Source organism: Diabrotica undecimpunctata, chromosome 4 (genome assembly GCF_040954645.1).
Source record: "Diabrotica undecimpunctata isolate CICGRU chromosome 4, icDiaUnde3, whole genome shotgun sequence".
Classification (NCBI taxonomy): domain Eukaryota; kingdom Metazoa; phylum Arthropoda; class Insecta; order Coleoptera; family Chrysomelidae; genus Diabrotica; species Diabrotica undecimpunctata.
In genome coordinates, this window is record NC_092806.1 from 86,863,587 (window position 1) to 86,889,073 (window position 25,487).

The 25,487-nt window shown below is 34.4% G+C and overlaps 1 protein-coding gene across 1 annotated transcript in view; it reads right to left on the minus strand.

Moving 5' to 3' along the window:
- The window catches only part of sws (patatin like phospholipase domain containing sws), a 1,321,526-nt gene that overhangs the window by 127,492 nt on the left and 1,168,547 nt on the right, over positions 1-25,487 (minus strand). The window contains exons 19-20 of the mRNA XM_072529876.1: positions 18,129-18,245; positions 6,227-6,438 (exon numbers count right to left, since the gene is read on the minus strand). Coding sequence (XP_072385977.1) covers positions 6,227-6,438; positions 18,129-18,245 — 329 coding nt within the window. The remainder of the gene's footprint in view (positions 1-6,226; positions 6,439-18,128; positions 18,246-25,487) is intronic.

The following is a 25,487-nucleotide window of genomic DNA, read 5'->3' on the forward strand; positions in this document are numbered from 1 at the left end:
ATTTAATAAAAATTATTTGGTTGTTTAAAATAAGTTATATACTAGAGAATTTAATAAAAATTATTTATGTGAGGGCATTTTTAAGAAATTATCATATAATAATTGTAAAAAGTTGTATTTTAATGTTGTAAATAGATTTAAGTGAGCCATGTGCCTAGGCAACCAACTATACAGTAAGTAATTGACAGATAGAAATTAATCATAAGGGAATATAAAGTGGGGTTATAATAATATATTGTTTGAAATGTGTATTTTATTAAATTAGAGTGTTAGTTACTAATTTGAATGTTTATTCTGATCTGAAAAGCCTAAATGTCAACAAAATTATCAATGGAACATAAACGAATTCTCCAGAGTGCAGAGTGTGACCATTGTTTACGGTCGAACATTCTGGAATAATGATTATGTCGGTGGATAGAACAGATATTTTTTTCGAGAACATCGATATCGAAGAAATAGAACAAATTGGAACATGATTTCTTACCAGATGGTTCTGGAATATCCAAAAGGATATAAATACCCGTGATTTGGATTCAAGAGGGAAGTTTTTAGTCAGAAGTCAGGCCAGTTTATTATGAAAGTTAGTACCTAGACACATTTAGTTAGTGAATAGTGAAGTAAATTGTTCAGAATTTTCAAGAAGTCAGTCAGAAAAGTTTAGTAAGAAATATGAAAGTTAGTTGGAGTCAGTGAATCAGATTAAAAAAAGTATATTGGAAGAAATTAAATTATATTATGGTTGGAGATTAGTATAAATCAACTTATAATAATTGGATATTGGTATATTGAAAAGAATAAATATAAATGCTGTTTGCTGGTTTGGTTGGTGGTGTATAAATGCTGGTGAAGAAAACTATATCTTAAATTGGTAGAAGCTGATAATTGGAAAAAGTAATTTCACAAAAACAAGGATAACCGAAGTACGAAGACATTCAGTGGTGATTAGAATCTATATAGTGGAAAACAGTTCATTTAGGCATTCAGTGAAAGAAAGGTACAAAATTTTGTTAATATAATTTAGTTAATGTCATAACAATTTCAATTTTGAAGATAGCTTGTTTAAATTTTACATTGTCTATAGAATTTAATTAGTTTTATAAGAGTATCAATTTAAAGATAGTTTATTTTAAATTTACATTGGCTAGGTTAGATATATATGTGTGTTCCATAATAGTTATAATAAAGATAATTTAAAAAAGTACTTACAAGCTAATTCTTTGAGAACCGCGATAAAAACCCTATATATTATATTATTAAAAATACTCATTGCTCATCATTCAAACAAAAAATACATCATAACAATATATATATATATATATATATATATATATATATATATATATATATATATATATATATATATATATATATATATCTAACCTAGCCAATGTAAATTTAAAATAAACTATCTTGAAATTGATATTCTTATAAAACTAATTAAATTCTATAGACAATGTAATATTTAAACAAACTATCTTCAAAATTGAAACTGTTTGACACTAACTAAATTATATTAACAAAATTTTGTACCTTTCTTTCACTGAATGCCTAAATGAACTGTTTTCCACTATATAGATTCTAATCACCACTGAATGTCTTCGTACTTCGGTTGTCCTTGTTTTTGTGAAATTACTTTTTCCAATTATCAGCTTCTACCAATTTAAGATATATTTTTCTTCACCAGCATTTATAAACCACCAAGCAAACCAGCAAAACAGCATTTATATTTATTCTTCTTTTCAATATACCAATATCCAATTATTATAAGTTGATTTATACTAATCTCCAATCATAATCTAATTTTAATTTCTTCCAATATTCTTCTAATATACTTTTTTAATCTTCAATAATTATTTGTGTATAATTATAAATGTGCATAATTTTTAATCTTCATTTAACTCACTATATTAAACAATTGGACTATTTGTAACTGATTGACTGTCTTGAAAATTCTGAACAATTGACTTCACTAACTAAATGAGTCTATCTTCTACTAACTTTCATAATAAACTGGCCATCTTGAATCCAAATCACGGGTATTTATATCTTTTCGGATGTTCCAGAACCATCTGGTAAGAGATCATGTTCGATTTAGTTCTATTTCTTCTATATGAATGTTCTCGAAAAAAGTATCTGTTCGATCCACCGACATAATCATTATTCCAGAATGTTCCAACATAAACAAATGTCAAATTCTGCATTCTGGAGAATTCGTTAATGTTCTATTGATAATTTTGTTTACATTTAGGCTTTTCAGGTCAGAATAAACATTTAAATCATTAAATATATATAAATTAAACATTTTAAACCAACATTATTATTATAACCCCACTTAAATTCGTAAATATTCTTAAACGTCACTTCAGAGTATGTATATCTGGTTGCCTAGTCACATGGCTCACTTAAATATATCTACAACATCATAATTACTAAAAAAATACTTTTTATATGCTAATTTCTTAAAAATGCCCTCACATAAATATATTTTTATTAAATTCTCTAGTATATAACTTCTTAAAATAACCAAATACTTGTTATATCTAAAATTATCTAGTATATAACTTATAAACTATTTTCTATAAACCCCAATCGTATCAATATATATATATATATATATATATATTATTTACTACATTTAAAACTTGACGTCATGTCCACCTTGAAATCAACGAAGAAAAGTTTATGATCGCCAAAAGATCCCAGAGAACAGTTATTTACATCAAGATTGTACCTGAGCATTTCCAGTATTTGTGATTCAGCTTATATTGGAATATCAAAATGTAGCGTAAGTACTCATTTGATGAACACTGAAGAAGATGAGCACCGAAAAGTCCAACACTGATTAGTACAGACCGACAGATACCAGAAGGCATACGAAGGCTATAAGTAGAGCGCAGATACTTGATGAATGTGTATAATTCACTACCGCTCGCTTTTGATGTCTACTGCAATAATTTCAGACATAACTTCCGGAAGAAAGAATTACAAAGTACTGTCTATAAACCACAAAAACAATCTACCAAAGTACATTACAAATAGAAACAGTACATACATAGTGTAAATAGAAGCAAACCTACCACATTGATATTTTCTGTTCCTCTAATCTAAAAAGCACTAGATGACGCATAATATTTTTCATAAAATATCTAAGAACACCATCATGTAGAAATAATTCGGAACTTTGTACTTTATTTTATGAAAAATATCAGACGTTATCTAGTGCTCTCTGGACTAGAGGAACAGAAAAACAGAGGATTCCCTTCATACAACCACAGTTGTACGAAAGGAAGTATTTTTCATTCCGTCTCACCTTACAGGTGTATCTGAAGAGCTGAAAATAGTGAAACACGTGTCATAGAATGGCTGGTTTGACGTGATGTGAACATTCCTTCTCATTATTTACACATCATTTAATACATTATTTAAAGTAGAAAGTTGCGAATTATTTCTAGATGACGGCTTTCTCAGATATTTTATGAAAAATATCAGGAGCCATTAAGTGCTCTCTGGATTCAAGGGACAGAAAATGTCAGTGTGGTAGGGTTGCTTCTATTTAAACTAGATTACACCAGTCAGTGAATGACAAAGGTTTTGAATTAACCACACAGTTGTGTGTGTGTGTGTGTGTGTGTGTGTGTGTGTGTGTGTGTGTGTGTGTGTGTGTGTGTGTGTGTGTGTGTGTGTGTGTGTGTGTGTGTGTGTGTGTGTGTGTGTGTGTGTGTGTGTGTGTGTGTGTGTGTGTGTGTGTGTGTGTGTGTGTGTGTGTGTGTGTGTGTGTGTGTGTGTGTGTGTGTGTGTGTGTGTGTGTGTGTGTGTGTGTGTGTGTGTGTGTGTGTGTGTGTGTGTGTGTGTGTGTGTGTGTGTGTGTGTGTGTGTGTGTGTGTGTGTGTGTGTGTGTGTGTGTGTGTGTGTGTGTGTGTGTGTGTGTGTGTGTGTGTGTGTGTGTGTGTGTGTGTGTGTGTGTGTGTGTGTGTGTGTGTGTGTGTGTGTGTGTGTGTGTGTGTGTGTGTGTGTGTGTGTGTGTGTGTGTGTGTGTGTGTGTGTGTGTGTGTGTGTGTGTGTGTGTGTGTGTGTGTGTGTGTGTGTGTGTGTGTGTGTGTGTGTGTGTGTGTGTGTGTGTGTGTGTGTGTGTGTGTGTGTGTGTGTGTGTGTGTGTGTGTGTGTGTGTGTGTGTGTGTGTGTGTGTGTGTGTGTGTGTGTGTGTGTGTGTGTGTGTGTGTGTGTGTGTGTGTGTGTGTGTGTGTGTGTGTGTGTGTGTGTGTGTGTGTGTGTGTGTGTGTGTGTGTGTGTGTGTGTGTGTGTGTGTGTGTGTGTGTGTGTGTGTGTGTGTGTGTGTGTGTGTGTGTGTGTGTGTGTGTGTGTGTGTGTGTGTGTGTGTGTGTGTGTGTGTGTGTGTGTGTGTGTGTGTGTGTGTGTGTGTGTGTGTGTGTGTGTGTGTGTGTGTGTGTGTGTGTGTGTGTGTGTGTGTGTGTGTGTGTGTGTGTGTGTGTGTGTGTGTGTGTGTGTGTGTGTGTGTGTGTGTGTGTGTGTGTGTGTGTGTGTGTGTGTGTGTGTGTGTGTGTGTGTGTGTGTGTGTGTGTGTGTGTGTGTGTGTGTGTGTGTGTGTGTGTGTGTGTGTGTGTGTGTGTGTGTGTGTGTGTGTGTGTGTGTGTGTGTGTGTGTGTGTGTGTGTGTGTGTGTGTGTGTGTGTGTGTGTGTGTGTGTGTGTGTGTGTGTGTGTGTGTGTGTGTGTGTGTGTGTGTGTGTGTGTGTGTGTGTGTGTGTGTGTGTGTGTGTGTGTGTGTGTGTGTGTGTGTGTGTGTGTGTGTGTGTGTGTGTGTGTGTGTGTGTGTGTGTGTGTGTGTGTGTGTGTGTGTGTGTGTGTGTGTGTGTGTGTGTGTGTGTGTGTGTGTGTGTGTGTGTGTGTGTGTGTGTGTGTGTGTGTGTGTGTGTGTGTGTGTGTGTGTGTGTGTGTGTGTGTGTGTGTGTGTGTGTGTGTGTGTGTGTGTGTGTGTGTGTGTGTGTGTGTGTGTGTGTGTGTGTGTGTGTGTGTGTGTGTGTGTGTGTGTGTGTGTGTGTGTGTGTGTGTGTGTGTGTGTGTGTGTGTGTGTGTGTGTGTGTGTGTGTGTGTGTGTGTGTGTGTGTGTGTGTGTGTGTGTGTGTGTGTGTGTGTGTGTGTGTGTGTGTGTGTGTGTGTGTGTGTGTGTGTGTGTGTGTGTGTGTGTGTGTGTGTGTGTGTGTGTGTGTGTGTGTGTGTGTGTGTGTGTGTGTGTGTGTGTGTGTGTGTGTGTGTGTGTGTGTGTGTGTGTGTGTGTGTGTGTGTGTGTGTGTGTGTGTGTGTGTGTGTGTGTGTGTGTGTGTGTGTGTGTGTGTGTGTGTGTGTGTGTGTGTGTGTGTGTGTGTGTGTGTGTGTGTGTGTGTGTGTGTGTGTGTGTGTGTGTGTGTGTGTGTGTGTGTGTGTGTGTGTGTGTGTGTGTGTGTGTGTGTGTGTGTGTGTGTGTGTGTGTGTGTGTGTGTGTGTGTGTGTGTGTGTGTGTGTGTGTGTGTGTGTGTGTGTGTGTGTGTGTGTGTGTGTGTGTGTGTGTGTGTGTGTGTGTGTGTGTGTGTGTGTGTGTGTGTGTGTGTGTGTGTGTGTGTGTGTGTGTGTGTGTGTGTGTGTGTGTGTGTGTGTGTGTGTGTGTGTGTGTGTGTGTGTGTGTGTGTGTGTGTGTGTGTGTGTGTGTGTGTGTGTGTGTGTGTGTGTGTGTGTGTGTGTGTGTGTGTGTGTGTGTGTGTGTGTGTGTGTGTGTGTGTGTGTGTGTGTGTGTGTGTGTGTGTGTGTTAGCCTATTATGTTTTGAGTTATTAATTAATTTTTTTTTAAACAATTGTTATAGAGAGAACCCGTAACAACAATAAAATCTTATCTTCTATTGACTTACATATAAGTACGTACCTACGTTAAATTTTTTTTTATCATTATATTTAAACCACACCGTTATACGAAGGGAAATATTTTTCATTTCGTCTCTCCTAACAAGTATATTTGAACGGGTAAAAATAGCGAAACACGTGTCATAGAATGGCTGGTTTGACGTGATGTGAATCACCTGATTCCTTCTCGTATATAATTTAGTATACACACAGGTTCATATAAGGGTAAACGTTTCATATAATTAACAATTTTCATAAAAAAGCAATAAAATCTAAATTATTTAAAATATAGAAAATTAGAATATTCTTATATTCTTCTACTCCTATATTCTTACCTCTAATTGCCTAACGCAGCTAACGTAAGCTAATCTGGATTGTATATCTGGCAAGTTGGGAACCTTTACTGGTTGGGTAAAAGGGTTCCATCTCTTCCACAATAACCACCAACCGGATAGATCGTCGCCGTAGTTGGTCAAATCTTGATCATCCACGGAACCAACATCGATTGCCAAAATATGATTTGCTCCAAGACTGCGCATAACATCGGCTATGAAAAGTTTTTAAAGTCGTTTAAAATTGCTCTTTTCTAAGAAAAGTATAATTAAAGCAAATTTTGAATTGACGTTTTAAGCCTATGTAAATTCTTTAACATATCATTAAATTTATTTTGTCAACTTGACTGCTTGTTTCTTTTTTCAACCATTTATGAAGCCAATCATCACAATCATAATAAAGATCTATATCTTTTCTATCTTTTTGTCCATATTTATTTCAAGTATATATTGTTAATGTTAGAATTATTAGAGCTACTTTTTTGAGTGAGAATAACATTCGATTTATAAAAATAATATTTTTTGTATTGCATTTTACTAATTTGCCCCAACTCAACAAAGAGAAAACAAATAGAAAATAGACTACTATTTTCTATATATTATCGTTAAACGAATAAATACTAGAATGCAAATAAACTTTTAAAAGAATTCCTAAGCTATTTAAGTTACAAATGCAATTTCCTTTTCTTAATTGAAAATGTAGTTTTTTTTTTAAGTTTTACTACTACCAGCAAAATATCTTCTGAACATGTTTCTGAGTGTAGTGTAATTGGATACATATATGTTTGCAAATATTTTCTTTTTCGTTATTTGAAATAGTTTCTTTCTTTACGTCTCATTTGAGAATAAAGATTGGCAAAACATTACCGAAAAGTCAGTTTACCTAATATTATTAAAGATTAAATTTGTGAAATTACAAAAAAAAAGAACAACCATAATGATTTTCGAATTCGATCTTTAGAAACATATCACAAATTTCGCAGTTTCTATTTAATAATACGGACTTATAGCAGCTGTACCTTGGAATTTTTTATTACTGGCATATAGGCGTAGAAAAGTAACGTGATTCATCATGGCGTCTCCCTATACTATGCGCGGTAAACACCTGACATACTAACAAAGAAAAAGTGCGCAAATACGTTAGTGATGACTATGTACAAAAAATACATTGTTCTGTAAACATTAAGTAAACTTTCCCATATGTGGGAATAAGGTGGTAATAAGGCTCTTTATGTTGAAAGATAACATTGGGTACCTGGAAAGAATTTTGTGTTGATTGGATGCACGGTTATTTTGTAGTTGAATGTTATGGAATTATTGTTAACTGATATAATGTAAGGCTAATTGCATTCGGAAAAAAACAACAAAATTGATATCTGAAAGAGAACATAATGAAGCTAAAGAACAATTTGTAAATAAATATTAGTAAAGGTCAGAGTATGTTTATAAATGTATACCATTATGTGGTGGGTTACAGTTGTAAAAATTGATTAAAAGTAGAATTATTGGTTAATAATAAGGCCTTTTATGTTTGAAGACAACATTTGGTACGAAATTTTATGGTATGAAAAATATTTTTATTGGTTGTGTAGAAAGGGTGTTCATGAAATGAAAATTATTCAAAATGAAAATAGGCTGTTTTTGTGTGTGGTTAAATTCCTTCATCTTAAAACCATGAAAATCACGCAGTGGCGAAGGAAAGTATCCGACAGGGCAAAATGGAAGAACATTGTTAACAGGCCAAGAATCCTCAATCATATCCGTGGTAAAATAGTTTCAGGTACCGAAAGTGATATAACCCAATCCTAATTCCTTTCATTATATTTTTATTATGTAGTAACAGTTAGTTCGATTATTCAATGGAATTTAAACGGATTCTTTCATCGATTAGCAATGTTAGAGATAATTATCAACGAACATTCCTCTTATATAATATGTCTACAAGAGACAAACCTTAACCCTTCTAAGCCATATAACTTCAAAAAATTCCAAAAATTTGTTCGCAAAGACCGGACAACCTTTAATCAAGCAAGCAGTGGTGTTGCAACCCTAAATAGCAATTCCCTGAATGCTAATCTATTTCCAATAGTTAGTAATCTTGAAGATCTCGTGATAAAAGTCGAATTAATTAATACATACTACATTTGCAACGTATATCTACCACAAAGTACGCTCATAAATTATAACAATTTACGACAACTCATCAAACAAATACCAAGTAGGTATTTGTGTAGGTGACTTTACCGGGCATAATATAAATTGGGGCTCAAATCACACAACAACAAGGGGTAAAGTTATAAAAAATGTAATAACCGACCTTCACTTAAATTTTCTTAATGACGGTTCTCCAATCAGACATATTGTCTCAGGGGAATTATCAGCAATTAGATTCATTCTATGCGATCCCCAACTAACCAATCATTTTTGGAAGGGAAGGGAAGTTCTACCGTACACTTATGGTAGCGACCACTATGCCATTAAAATTAATATTTTACTTGCTTCCCATTCTAACAATTCGTATACACCCAAATGCAAAATCGAGTCAGCAGACTGGAAAAGCTGCTGAAATTACATTGAAGGTGCTCTATTAAACTGTAACATAACAAAAAGTATTGAAAAATTACTAGAGGACTTTAACTAGATCATTCTGACAAGTGCAGAAATATACATTGGCAAAACAAAGAAAATCAAAAATAGTACCCCAGTCACCTGGTGGAATAAAGACTGTGAAAAAGCAATAAAAGGACAGCAAAGCAGCATTAAATAAATATAAAAAATACAAAACACCCGAAAATAAAATGGAGTTCAAGAAATTAAAAGCTTAAGCCCAACTGATAGTAAAAACATCTAAAAAAGCTTCGTGGTCAAAATATGTTAATAATATAAACATGACACTCCGAGGTTAACGGCAACCTTATACTTCTCCACAAGAAATTGCGGATACTCTACCTGCTGTCTGTGAAAATCACGCATCAAGTAAAAACTAAGACGCTTCTTTCCTGAAAATCAAGATGGAAAAAACTACCTTGTCTCTAGTGAAACCTGGAGAAAATCCCATCTAATGCCGAATTAGTTACTAAGAACTTAACTTCTTTCGTGATCACTTAAAAAATTCCAGTCCTGACCCAGATGACAATTTGGCCATATTTCTAAAACACCTTTCTTCTCATTCAAAACATTATCTCCTTAAATTACTCAACCTTGTTTGGCTAAATCGGCAGTTTCAAATACTCTGTACCAAATCCATAATATTTCCCATTTTAAAACCCAACAAACCTCGTCTTGATCCGTAGTCTAGTCTCGATGTCGAAAAAATCGTTCTGCCATCGACAATATCATTGATCTAAAGAGCGATATTAAACAATTTTGCTTGCATTTATTACATGTTGGAGATATAATATGTTAGAAAAGCTACACTCCTGGAATATCAGAGGTCATATTTTAGCTTACATCGAAAACTTTCTATGCAAAGTTTCAAACAAAAGTAAATAACTGTTTTTCCAATATTCGTGTTAAGTAAGTCCCACATTACTTTTAATTGCCATTAATGACATAATTGAAGATCTGGTAGCCTTTATCAAAGGAACAAACATGACATATATGTACTGAATTTTGCACACATTCCTTAAACAATTAGAAATATGGTCCCTAAACACTGGTTTCGAATTCTCAGTCTCAAAAACCATTGGAATATTATTTTCCAAGAAAACATTATCTACACCCGATCTCTTTCTCTACAATAAAAAATTATATTCAAACCATCATTCTAATTACTAGGTATATGGTTCGTACAAAAACTTACCTGGAAAGAACACATTAATCACTTCACTCTAGTTAGTAGTAAAAGACTTAATCTGTAAAACTCTTTTAACCGCGATTGAGGTTAAGATTATTTCACATTGATTACACTTTATAAATTTCTTATTAGATCAAAAATCGACTACGGTTCAATCGGCTACTCATCCGCAACCAAAACAATGTTAAATCCAATTGACCACATATATATATATATATATATATATATATATATATATATATATATATAACAATGCCCTTAGAATTACCATTGGTGCTTTCCGCACCACTCCAATAGAAAGTTTATATAGCGAATGCGGAGGACCCACCTTACAACATAGACGTACACTCATTACACTTATTCAGGTCATATCCATTGCAACAAATAAAAACCACCCCCTATCTCGAAATACATTTACACAAAAGTATCAACATTTTTATTAATATCTTCAAAGACTCATTTAAATCTAATGATGGTAGGCTCAGCTATAATTTCCTCAACATCCAATCTTACGTTCAAACTTCCCTCAGAAACAACTATCTTCACGGCAGAACTTTATACCAAATACCAAGATCTAAAATACTTAAATACCTCTAATATTCCACGAACTCTTATTTTTACCGATTCACTTAGGTTTATCGCAGCCATACAACATCTATATCCCAAACACCCCATAGAAAAGAAAATTAAATCCAACCTTCTAATTGCCCAGAAAACAAATAAGCTAATACACTTTGTATGGATGTACAAACAGTGCTAACCAGACTAGGCCTAGAACACTCAAGACTAACACATTCATACCTCTTCACAAAAAGTGACTCTCCCGGGTGCGAACTGTGTAACACATCTTTAAGTATCAAGCATATAGAGATTGCCAACATTATGAACAAACACGGTCTCATTATCGCCTACCCAACAATTTATCCGAGATGCTAGGTGATATGTGTCCGATAAAAAATCTTAGAGACTATCTTAAATCTACACATACAGGGCGTTTCACGACGAGCTTACAATATCTATATATCAGAAACTACCTACACGATATTTATGAAAATTGATTTATGGGGGTTACAAGTTATGAAAAACTTAAAGAAAATATTGTGACAGTCATGTCATTTCCGGTTATACCGGAAGTGAACAGAAAATGGAATACCCTATATATGATTACATTTTCAGATTCTGAGTAAGGTTCTAGACAAAATTTGTATAAGTAAAACATCCTGTATTTTATAATTTTAGTGAAAAAAAAGTCAATTGTCTTTTAAACAGTATTAGAATTCCCTATACCTAAAGTTAGTACTTTTGGAGATAATTGATTGGGAATAACACCAGTAGTAGATAAAATAACAGATACTGTCCATTCTCCATTGTCTCCTGATTTTTATTTCTAGATCGGTGCACTAGGCGATCTTTTAGTTTTATTTAACACGCAAATTATTCGCCACATCAATAAGGGCCGATTGTTCGAACGCTAATCAAAACTTAATTGTAATCAAATATTTAATTAAAATCAAATACGTCACATTTTGAGATTACGTTGACTGATTTATTTTATTTAATTTTATTATTTTACGTTCTAATTTAAAATAAACCATAATTAAACTCTGTTATGAGTATGTAAATGTTAATTTCATGTTTTTATTTACAAATCAATAATACTAATAAGCAGTTTTTAATAATTTTGACAGCTACTGTGACGTATTTGATTGTAATTAAATAGGTATTTGATTACAATCAAGTTTTGATTAGCGTTCGAACAATCGGCCCTTAGTGTTGTTTGCCTAATAAGTTTATCAACTAGTATGAGATCCGATCTATTATGTGCCACTGGTTGGTCTGTGAGCATAGTGCGGTCCCAGTATAGCTTGTAGTTGTCATTTTTAAGCAAATTGTCAGGGACGTATTGATAATAAGGAATATGGTCGGTTTGGATAAGTCCCAGTTTGTTAGCTAGTTCTTGGTGGACTATTTCTCCTACTGAGCCATGGCGTTCTTTATAACCAGTACCGACAAACGCCTGGCAGCCACCGGGAAGATGTTGGATGCCTTCTTGGAATTGGCAACCATATCGGCATTTGTCATTTTGGACTTGAGGATCTTTAACAACATATTTTAGCTTATTTTTAGTTGGAATAACCTGATCCTGAATGGCAAGTAGGAAATCCTTAGTCTCGGGAAACATATTTTATGATGGCAACCAATAGTTCCACGCTGTATTGCCGACATATTCTTGACTGAACTCATTAATATGTCGCCCATGCAGAGGTTTACTCATTTAGATGCGCATTTTTTCTTGGTTAGTTAGGTGGTTTATGCGCATTTCTTGTTCACTCAGTTTAAGCGGCGTTCCATTTGCACCTGAAAATAAGTTCTTAAATTAGCAACCTGTTTATCCAGTTGCTCACCTATGTCCATAAGTCCCCTTTCCCCTTGATATTGCGTGGATTGCGTCTTCTCTCTACTGCACTGCGTGGATGGTGTATTTGCTCCTTTGTGAGAAGTGTTCTCACTTTCCGCTGGAGACTCTCTATATCCGTTTTTGATCACTTTATAATGCCAAATGAGTAGCTAAGCGCGGAACAGGCGTACTTATTTAATGTTTGCTTTTACGATATGACCGATTACTCTTCGCACAAACTCAGAAGTTAGTTCGGTTTTCATTAGTTTGTGGTAAATTTTTCGCGCTTGATGTAATCCGAGATTATTATTATCTAGATTTAGCTAAATGGCTTACATTCCCTCTAAGATGAAAATTCACTTATCCCAGATACCTACGGTAACAAAAGAATTGAGCTCTGGTGGGACTCTTTCCGTGTTATCGAGTCCTAGGTGACTTGATACTGGATCTGGATGTCGAGAGTAGTACAGCTTTCTGCATGGTCTTATAGAGATGTTCATTTAGACCCAGCTTTTTGATGTTGTCTACGAGCTTCTTCAGAATAACTCCAGTAGTAGAAAGAATAATAGGTATTGTCTGAGTACTTTCCATTCTCCATTGTCTCCTTATTTGTATTTCCAGATCTCTGTACTTGCGATATTTTCGTTTTATTTAACACGCAGTTTATTATTGTTAGGTATCGCCACATCGATTAGTGTTGTTTGTCTCGTTAGTTTATTAACTAGTATGAGATCTGGTCTATTATGTGCTACTGTTTGGCCAGTGAGCACAGTGCGATCCCAGTATAGCTTGTAGTTGTTAGTCTACTCTCAGGAACGTTTTTGTAATATGGGAGATGGTTTGTTCGGAGTATTCTTAGTTTGAAAGCTATCTCTTGATGAACGATCTTTCCTACTGGATCATTATGGACGTCCCCCACCACTTCTCCCTACCACTTCAAATGTTAGCTGCATTGTTAAACGGCTAGTAGGGGATCCCTTACTATGGACATCCTCCACTACTTCAAATGTTCGCTGCATTGTTAAACGACTGCTGTCGTTGGTCCGTGAGATGTACGCCCCTTCCCTTTTCAAGATGGCCGCTGCTGTAAGATGAATGCTTTCTTGGGCTTGACATCCATATCGGCATTTATCGTTTTGGTCCTGAGGGTCTTTGACGATACATTTTACGTAATTTTTGGTTGGTATAACCTGATCCTGAATGGCAAGTAATGAACCTTCTGTTTCAGTGAACATCTTTCCTGATGTCAACCAATATTTCGACGATGTTTTGTCGACATAGTCTTGACTGACTTCATTGGGATGTCGCCCGTGCAGAGGTTTACCCATCCATATGCGCATTTTTTCGTTCTTAGTTATGGTTTACGCGCATTTCTGGTTCCCTCGGTTTGATAGGTATTGTATCATCTACTGCACAAATCGCACGATGTAGAGTAGATGTCTCAGCCTGTATCTGAAAATAAGTTCTTAAATTAGTTATCTGCTTTCCTAATTGATCACTTATATCCAAAGTCCTCGTCCTCCTAAATACCGCGGTAATGTCATTCTTTCTACTGCATTTCAAGGATGATGTTTTTGTGCCTTTGTGAGGTGTGTTGTACTTTTCTATATCCGTTTTTGTCCACTTAACAATACCGAATAAGTAGCTTCGTGGCTTCGAGTGAAAGCCAATAGTTTTAAATAGCTTGGAATAGATCCCGGTTGATTGCAATATTTTCAGTTTCGTTATTGTTTTCACCAGGTATTTCGAGGTGAATTTTTGTTTTCCAATCTGACATTATATGTTTAAAAAGGTCACTATGTTATCATCAACTTTATATGTTTTTAATATATCTATAAGCCATTCATGCGGTACTGAATCAAACGCTTTGATTTGAGAATGCAGCTGATGTGAAAAGTTAATTTCCAAAAAACTGATGAACTTCTTCTTGGCTTGGGTACGATTTATTGGCACTTTCTGCAGTAGAGTTGAGTTTCCGATAGAACGCTTTCTCGGCATTCTCAAAGAGCGTATTGTCGGATTTCGGTTTGTTACTAATTTTGTGTCTCCTTAGTCGGCCCGAATAACCGGAGAGTTTAGGTTTTAATGTATCCAGGCACTGTTGTGCTGTGTTGTTTTGTGGATCATATTGTGAGAGTCTTGCGGAGGTTAGCATTATTTCTTCAGCTCTTCTGATTACTTTTCTACTTATTGTTCCTCGATAATATTCCGTGATTTGAACAATGTCCAAACGTAATGATACAGTTTTGCTTAGCATCCGTTTTTTCCAAGGTGCAGCTCTGTTATCTGTCCTTCCGATATTAGTACCCCGTCGTGTTCTGATCTTTATGACCATGACATTAGCAATTGTTGTTGCTGAACAGTAAATCAGCGTATGCATATATTCCAATGTATGGGTCTCTCCGACATAATTGGGCAGGACTTCAGTGTTCACAATTTGTAACAGCGCACCTAGATTCTTACAAGAGTTTAGTTTTGATAGCGGTGGTCTGATAAGTGGGTTTGTTCCATTAAACTCTTCTACGAGGCATGCCATTTCGTTAACCGGGCTATCACGCAACTCGCTGTTGTCCTGCTGTGTATTACCCGGTTGAGTTTTTTGTTTTATTTGTGATTTATTTTTGTATGACAGCCTCAGGAATCTGCTCTTGTATTTCATTAGGGGCTTGATTTCCAACTGCCTCTAGATTATGAATCTCCAGTTCGACTTCGCTTCTGATGGTATTGCGTTTAGTCTCTGGGATGAGATTATTTTTGATAATTACAAGGTATTGATCTGCTACTCGTTGTTCAGATACTTGCATTTCTGGATATTCTCTGCAGAATTCGACACAGATTTTGTCGATAGCCAATCTTTTCTTGACCGAGGTTTGTCACCTTATAATAAAAGCGCAAAATATTTTAATTCATGGACACAGTCCATTTCATGCGCTGCCTCAGTCATCCCGTTTAAGTGAGTGCCGGCTGATGTTCCAGTGCAGCACCTTCAGCGAGTGGAGCTATTGCTGTTATTTGGCTCGATTGTGGTTGTTGTTCTTGTTGGGCTGTAGCTGATTGTATGACGGGGATCCGCCTCCTCAACACCCTGTCACCGAAGTCCTGCATGCTGTCACGTCAAGCGCCGGCTCGAGACGTACCCTGGCGATCTCCAGGCAGCGACCCTAAACATAAATCAATAATCACCATTTTAATGGGTTTGCATTTTATATCTACTGCCAGGTGTCAGTTTTTGCTCCACGGCAGGTAATCCTGCTACCCTCGGGGTATCGGTGCTAAAAATATCCAGAGAGTATCCCCCATACGCAGGGGGTCGCGCCTAATAAAAGAACTGGCAAAAAACTCTCCCAGGATAGGAGTTATTATCCAGATTTAGCAATACGGCTCAAACTCCCTCTAAGGGGAAAATTCACTCATTCCAGATACCTACGGTACCAAAAGGATTGAGCTCTGGTGAGACTCTTTCCATGTTATCGAGTCCTAGGTGACTTGGTACGTCGGAGTATCTCCCAAAAATTTTTGCACTCATCTGGACGTCAAAAGTAGCACAGCTTTCTGCATGTTATTATATAGATGTTTATTTAGACCCAGCTTTTTTATGTTTTCTAGGAGGTTCTTCGGGATGACTCCAGTGATAGAAAGAATAATAAGTATCGTCTGGGTACTTTCCATTCTCCATTGTCTCCTTATTTGTATTTCCAGATATCTGTACTTAGCGATCTTTTCGTTGTACTTAACACGCAGATTATTGTTGTAAGGTATCGCCATATCGATTAGTGTTGTTTGTCTTGTTAATTTATTAACTAGCACAAGATCTGGTCTATTATGTGTTACAGTTTGGCCTGTGAGCACCGTGCGATCCCAGTATAGCTTGTAGTTGTCATTCTCAAGCATACTCTCAGTAACGTATTGGTAATATGGGAGATGGTTTGTTTATAAAGTCCCAGTTTAAAAGCTATCTCTTGATGGAGGATCTTCCCTACTGAGTCATGCCAGTCCTTATATTCAGTTACAGCAAATGCCTGGCAGCCCCCGGTAAGTTATTATTATTATATCTAATGAATTTCTTTGTATGTAGTTTATTGTGTTTATTTTGATTCACTTCGATTTTTATTTTAGGTATTTATTTCATCGTTTATTTCATTTCATTTTTAGCATTCATATAAAGGGTGATTCATTTAGAGGTACTTTTTTCAACAAGAAAAAACAATGGAAAAAATAAATTTTATTTGAAAATATGTATTATCATACAAAAGAACCATTCCTTACAATTACTTCTTAAAGATAATTTCTTTTAAATATTGGCCATGACTACGATTAAGTTGGTTCGTTCTGAAGTTCCAATTCTGGATGACTCATTCCAGCATTTCGATTAGTATTTCACCAATGACTCGAGTAATATTGGCCTCCAATGCCTCAATCGTATCTGGTTTATTCATGTAGACTTTGGACTTTAGGTAGTCCCAAAAGAAAGACTCTAGAGGTAAGATGTCACAGGATGTAGGCGGCCAATTTACTGGTCCAAAGCGTGAAATAATTTGTTCACCGAATCGTTCTCGCAGTAAAGCCATGCTTTCACGGGCTGTATGGCAAGTGGCGCCATCTTGTTGGAAACAAATGTCGCCGAGACCAGGAGCTTCAATTTCAGGTACCAAATAGTCCGTTATCATGGCACGATAACTGTCTCCATTCACAGTAACATTCTGGCCGGCCTCTGTTGGGCCTCATCTGAAAACAAAATTTATCTCGAAAACAGAAAACAGTGAATCTTCAGAAACCTTATCAAGAGCCTATCGACGTAAACGGTGACGACTCGGAAGGTCGGTCGGCGTCAGCTCTTGCACTAATTGAATTTTGTATGCTTTTAAACCAAGATCCTTACGTAAAATACGCCAAGTTGTTGCATATGACAAGCTAAGCTGTTGAGAACGGCGACGAATCGATTCTTCATTATTTTAGAGTACATTATCCGTTACCGCCGCTATATTTTCTTCAGTACGTGCTGAATGTGGTCTATTTGGACGCGTGCTATCCAATAATGAACACTGGGTTTCAAACTTACTAATCGTAAAGCGAATTGTACGTTCGGTAGGCCGATTATGTGGACCATAAATTGGTTTAAGCGCACGAAACACATTCCTCACGGAACTCCCATTTTCAAAATACAACTTAATAATTTCTAGACGCTGTGCCGGGCTGTCTTTTCATCATGAAATGTCAAACAATACAGAACAAAAGCGAAATGTCAGTTTGACAGTATTCATGCACGATCTCCAATCAAATCCCCACCAAAAAAGTACCTCTAAATGAATCACCCTTTAGTACCTTTTATGTCATAATACTTTTTTTATTTAAAAAAGTTAGTTTGTCTTTTATGCTTATTTATTGCGTTACCGTTTTTTAGTTATACTATTACCGTTTATTATTAGCATTTTCTGTAAATCATTTAATTTTTGTTTTATTAATAGAACGATCAAGTTATACCGCAGTTTGTACAGAGCAGTAGATATGCGAGAATGTTAACTTTTGGAATTTTTAGTTATTTGTATGTCAATCATTTCGTTTGCCGATCTACCAGAAAAAAAAATCAAAACGTGTTCGTAGCGATACTGAAATGAAAAAGATTGTTGGAACTTAATGTCGATTAACTGACTTTTCGGTATTATAACATGTTTCTAATCTAAACAGCTACTACAAAAACTTAAACCTATTACCTGGTACATTATTAACGTAACAACCGTCTGAAATCATATGCCCGTCTGTAGGATCACAGATTGGAGGAAAGATGCCCACTATCGACATACTCGCCCTTACATACCTCCACAGGTGACCTAAAGATTTACTAATAGATTTACTAATAATACTAGAATAGATTTTGAGAGGTTTTATCGATTACAAAGCACAAAATATATTCTTTAGTCACAATGTTAAGGAATGAATCTAGGTCGTTTATTCAACGTAAAAAGGAACAATGATAAGTAAGTAACTTCGAAAATAAATCAGAATTGTGACAAAATCCAAAACACTTTTATTTTCGCTTAACCTGCTTTAAAAACATATTCAATAAAGGATATAACTGTTTATAAATGTAAAAAAAAATCCTGAAAAATTAAAGGTAAACCTTGAGAATATATAATTACAAAAAATATTCTTCCTTGAATGAATATATTATTTTACCAATATACGAAAATTACTATCAGCATTTTAATTTTTAGTTGTAAGTATTTCTTATATTATCTAAGTATACAATTGCATGAAATAGCAGTTAAAACTTATGGAATAAATTCTTTAAGTTTAAATAAAAAAATAAAATAAGTACTTTAGGTAGAAGCAGTTGCAATAAATATACATATATATGTTGACGCATATCACTTTAGCTTCCTTGTGTACCATAACACCCTAAAATATCAGTTTTGTACTGTCCATTTTAAATATTATAGGGAGAGAGACTTATCATCAAATATTATTTACTTTCGTGGGACTTGTGCTGCACTTCCGTCTATTATTAGGTTGAACCTAACAATTTGCAGGTACCTTGGTTTTACCCAAGGTACTATTTTTATTCAGGCTGAGGCAATAAACTACTATTTCAGGCAGTTATCTAATATATTTTTCTAGTTTTTCCGAAATCTCCAACGACATCCGAATGCAGGTTCTCAATAGTCCATAACTCACCCTAAATCTTGATGAGTGTTTCAAGGTATCTCAACTTCATTCCTTGTTGAGCAATATGAAACGACCAAGAAATATATATATATATATATATATATATATATATATATATATATATATATATATATATATATATATATATATATATCTACGGCATTAAGTGAACTCCGCCCATGTTAAAATTCAGGTTCAATTGAGCTCCGTGGTCAAGTGGATACCGATATACGGAGCTCACTTGACAATTCCGTAATATTGGTTCAGTCGATTCATCAACATGTAGAGTTTAATAATTTATAAAAATTTTTTGGAGCCCGTAAATACCCCTGTATCATAAATGTATATCGCTTAGTTCACGTGTATATATTATAGGGGTCGTTCAGATCTTCTTCATTGTATATTTGAACCATACGTTTATCGGTTTAAGTAAGCTCTGAGAGTTTGGCAACTGTGCGATTATACCGTATATTTTCAAAATATACCCTGAACGGTTTATATGGGCTCCTTATTTTTATCTACTGTTTGTATACAGTGGAATGTCATACGCATTACACTGTGTAACAGAGGATATCATATTACCTGGTATAACTAAGTACTAAAATGTAACTGGTTCTTTAAAAAACAGGTATGTAGATACAAAAGGATTTTGAGCTTATTATTGAATGGAATGTTCGCTTGCATAGAAAATTTTATTTTTTCTGTATTTTTAAAGATGTTGTTTTTTTATTTAATATAATTTTATTAGTTCAATGCTGAACTTGATGTTTTTTTAATTACAGAAATTTCGTAATATATTTTGTTTACGTGAGTATGTCTTTGTACATTTTATGTAAGCATCTGATTAATAAAAACTACTTTTATTTTATCCAATCTTCTGCGATATATTGTATAAAGCTTTTTTAATATTTTAGTTCTAGTCTTATTTGTGTACTACATATGATATCTCGATAAAAGGCTATCTCAAAATAAATATGGTTAAGTGCTACAATAGATATTTTTGTGTTAAAATGGGTAGTAGTGTGCACAAAAAGAAAGAATGGTTAATTTGTCTAACAAGGTATATTCGGCAGCAGAAGCATATAGTACAAGCATCTATGTTTTAAGGGCGGAAGGACGTGCGCCTCATTTTTAGCTGACAAACTTGCGAAGAATATTATTTCTGGTCCTCAATTTACCTTTTAGTTTTAAACAATAATCTGTGACTGACCCGGTGTGATACAAACTATTTTCAAGGAATTTATAGGAAGTCTACAGTTCAATGATTTTATGACAAGATTGGATGTTCAGTTTTGTGAAAACGTCTATGTTGAGGAAATTGAAGGAACACCCACGAGTTTTTCAGGGGTTTTGGCTGAAAATTGATTCATAGTTTATTTTTATTGTGCAATATTAGGTGTCTCGTCTATATAATAGAAGTCCTAGTATCTACCGGTATGGATCGTTTGTTTGTGTAAATGTTATACAGTGTAGGTGCCTTTATGCTACCCCGTTCTTCATCTGCTATTCTTACCAGTGAGTGATACAAAAAATATTCTCTTATGTTGGCATACGCAGACAATGTAAGTGAGCTTGTTATCTAAGGGGATATCATATAGTTTTTGGAGAAATATTCTGTAATTTAAGGTATCGTAAGCGGCATTTAGATTGAAAAATACCACCCCTGATACCGGATATTTTTCGTACCCGGTCTTTTTTTTGCCAGGTTTAAGCAAGGTAACAACTTTGGCTTGTCTCTAAATTTTGGGTATCTCCATAATTTGAATACAGTTGTTCATCATCCGGATAAGCCATTGTAGAGTGTTTTTGGTCCAGGTTTCGTAATAAGCTTTGTGCTCGAATCCTCAATGTCGGTAGTTGTATTATTTTTCATTAAATATGTAGATGGTTATATCAACATTGTTAAAAGGTTCTCTCGGCTGACTGGTTTTGTCCTTTCTTACTTTAAGTTATTCTTTGCTTCTTTTCCGACAGAAATAGCATGTCTATATCTATGATGTGGTTTTCAGCGATCAGCTATATACCAAATACCCTAGGTTGGGCTCTATATGTGTTTCCTGCACTAGAAGTAAGTTACATTCGTGTTTAGCTCATATGTCTGATAAGTTTAAGTAAAGTAAAGTTTCTTGATCTCTAAATATACCCTTAACAGTTATAGACATATGTTATTAGAATATTTGGTCCTAAAAAGGACCAATTTGACAAAATCATATTAAAGGGTGACTGAAGAATTAGCCGATTAATTAATTCATCATTACCCGGGGTATGCCCGATTGCGGTGATCTTATTAGTACTTCAATCTTCCTTAACGCTCGTTCTTTGAATCCCATAAGTAATGCCTAATCTTTTACTTTTTATTAAAAATTTAAATTTTACATGCCGTGTATTACTTTTTGACGATATTTCGAATCATATTTGTATAGTAATAATTTTAGGTATTAAAGAGCCTCTTTATGAAAATTAAATAAGTTTGTGATATCGGTCGCAACTCATATCTAGATAATAACAAAATAAACAGTTAAAATAAGTGTAAACAATTTCAACTACATATATCGGCGCCACTGTTCAGGTGATGGGTTTATCACAGATTATCAAAGATTACATTTTAATTCAATGTTTACGTATTTTCAATATTAAAAAAGTAGGAAAAGACATGTTTATGCTTTTATTTTTTTAAATCTATTTTATTTTCTTTTTAGAGTTCCATCTTTTTTGGATGACCTGTGTTCTTTTTTTAATTGGGCACTTGTCCAAAGCTATGACAAATACTCTGTCCTCTACTATTCTACATTAATATGACTGATTCATTATTTTCTCTAAACACTCTGTCCTCTGCTATTCTACATTAATATGACTGATTTATTTTATCTTTCTTGCAGCAATTTTAATGTTTATCCTGTGTCTTCTTCTTCTTCTTCTTCTTTTTATATAGACATGACTGTCATTTTTCAATGTGCCTCCAGTAAGTTGCCGTTCCATCGTTTTCGTGATCTTCCTACTGATCGTCTTCCTACGGGTTAACCGTCTCTTGCCGTCTTTACTACTCGATTTGTTGTCATTCGGCTTATATGATCGTTCCATTCTACTCTTCTATTTCTTAACCAGTTCTTGATGTTCTCCACCTTGCATCTACGTCATATATCTGTACTTCTAGCTCTGTCCCATAGTGTCTTACCATCAATTTTTCTAAGTGTTTTCATCTCTGATGTTTCTAATATCCTTTTTGTCCTCTCTGTGTCAGGTCTTGTTTCTGCCGCGTATGTCATTGGTCTGATGACTGTTTTGTAAATTCTGCCTTTCGTTTCTTTCCCGATAGTTTTATTGCTTCATATTGTTTCATTTAGGCAGCCTGCGGCTCTGTTTGCTCTATTAACTGGATCTTTCACTTTAGTTTCGAGCTTTCCGTAGCTAGATAATGTGATGGCTAGATATTTAAACTCCATCACTTGTTCTATTATCTGACCTTTCAGCTCCAATTAACATCTTAGTAAATTTGCTGTTGTAACCATGAATTTTGTCTCTTTTGGGGAAATTAACATGTTAAATTTTCTGGCAGTTATATGAAATTGGTGCAGCATACGTTGTAAATCATCTTCATTTTGAAAGAGTAGTATTGCGTCGTTTGCACAGCAGATTATTTTAATTTGTTTTTCTTCCATTTGGTATCTTTTTTTAGTTCTTACTTTTTTATTATTTCATCCATAATCAGGTTGAACAATAGAGGACTCAGGAAATATCCCTGTCTTATCCCATTATCAGCTTTATTAGGGTCGGTTGGTTCTTCTTCTACTTTTACTTTTATTGTGTTATTTTGGTATATATTTTCGGTCGTTTTGATTTTTCCTAGAGGTATCTCTCTTGCGTACAATAAGTGGATAACGTTTTTTAATTTGTGTTTCTTCTGCATATAATTATTTCTTCTGTGTATTAAAAGTTAAATTTTTGGAGCTTTTGGAAAATTTTGATTTTATTATTGAATGCGACGATTTTCAAAGTGATGATATCTCGATCTGTGAAGCAATCGGTTTGAAAACTTTATTAAATGATTATTCTTTTAACATACTTTTAAATATTTTTAAGAAAGTGTTTACCCAAACCGATTTGATATTCAATGTTGTTCAAAATCAGTTAACTGACATTATTCATTCCAAAAATAGAATAACAAGACTGATGCAAAATCTCAGAGATTTTCGTAATGATAGTAATTTCCAGTATATACGCAGTGAAGTTTTGGACTCGCTGATATTTCCGAACCCAAAAAAAAATACAAAGGCATGACACAGAAACAGATATCGAAAAACGAGTATATTTTGAAATTTTGGATACTATTATTATGCAAATAGATACTCGTTTTTCGAATTTTGAAGATTTGCAAATTTTTGACCTCTTTGGTTGACAAAAGCAACAAAAATGGGCCAATGGTTCAGAGCTGCTCGAAAATCTTGATGGAAAGAATTAATATTGAAAATATAAGAAATACAATGGAATTAACATACACTATATATGCTATAATAACTAGAAAACTTATATGATACGGATATAAACAGAAAAAGTTTAATGAAACAATAAACTACCTAATATGTGTTATGAGTGAGAACGATATGAATAAATAAAATGACGAAAGCCATAGCAAAAAGAGTAGTGAATAAAAAATGAAGAAGTACCTTGTGGATAACATGTGCTTAGATAGGAACGAATGGAAATGAAGATTCAGAAGACGACAAAGAAATAGGTAAAGAAAAAGTACTTTTACTTGCTGTTGAATTATTTCACATTATGTCGCGATTTGAACCTTAGTTTCACCTTTATAACATTGTGTATTATAAAAGTATTCTATTTCTTTTTATCGTAGTAAGTCATTACTCAGACAAAATATTTCGGTGTCTTATGGTAACTTGATTCTGTAATAAAATTCATGGCAGACGACAAGCGGTTTCATAACCACTAAACATATCTATTTCTTTATTGTTTCCGTATATATTATGTTTTACAGTTATGATATTATGTTCGGTCTAATTGTTTTAAAAATTTTGTCGCTTGTATAAGCTTTAACTGTAATAATAATTTTATAGACGTTAATCATTTAGAAGTAAATGTATATATAATTTTTTTTCTGTCACTTGGTTAAATATAGTTCTTATTATATTATATATATATATATATATATATATATATATATATATATATATATATATATATATATATATATATATATATATATATGTATGTGCAGAAAATAACACTTATTTCAGTTCGTACGATTTGCGGTAATTTATTTAATGTTAATTCTAGAATTTCACGTTTATACTCAGTTTCTGTTGTTCCGCTTATTTATCTGAGATGTTACTTTTTTTTCTTGTTAATATTTTTCTTTATAAGCAATTTTACTTGTTCATTGGCGGAATAATACCTCTATGGAAGGTTATCTCTTCATCTTTTGCGCGATCGTCCGATACTTCTTCTGCCGATTCGTGACTTATCTCTTGCAATTTTGACGTCACGGGTCTCCTCCATTCTGCTTATGTGATTATTCCATTCTTTTTTTTCTATTTTGTGTCAATTCATTTATACACTTTACGTTACATTTTCTTCTAATGTCTTCACTTCTCTTTTGATTTCTCAGCGTATTTCCTATAATTGTTCTCAGTACTCTCATCTCTGTCTTTTCCATTATTCTTTGCGTTGTGGCTGTGTCGGGTCTTGTTTCTGAGGCATATGTCATTATATGTCTTACACTGACTTTATAAATTGATATCATCTCAGTGTTAATGTGTCTGTTTAGCCATATAGTGTTATTAAGGCATCCTGCCAGTCTATTTGCTTTTAGTACTTGATCTCTCACTTCTTTGTCCAGGTCTCCGTAGCTAGACAGTGTAATTCCCAGGTATTTTATTTCCATTATTTGTGCAATACTGCCGCGTCCATTATTCTTTGCGTTGTGGCTGTGTCGGGTCTTGTTTCTGCTAATGCCACCAATTTCTATTTTACATCTGTGGTCCTTTGCTGACAACTACTGTTTTAGTTTTCTGAGATGAGATTATCATATTAAATTTTTTTTGCTCTTATGTTAAATTTGTGGACCAGTCTTTGCAAACTATCTTCATCTTGGGCTATTAATATTGCGTCATCTGCGTAACGGAGTATTTTAATTTCTTGGTTTCCCATTCTGTATTCTCTTCGTTTGTTAACGCTTTTGATGATTTGATCCATGATCAAATTGAAGAGCATGGGGCTAAATCTCAACGAATCCCCTTGTCTTATTCTGCTGCCTATTTCTATAGATTCTGTAAGTTGTCCCTCTATTCTGACTTCAATTTTGTTGTTTTGGTCGATGTTTTCGATAGTTTTTATAATATTTAGGGGAGCTTCTCTATTATACAGAAGATGGATTACATCTTTCAGTCTTA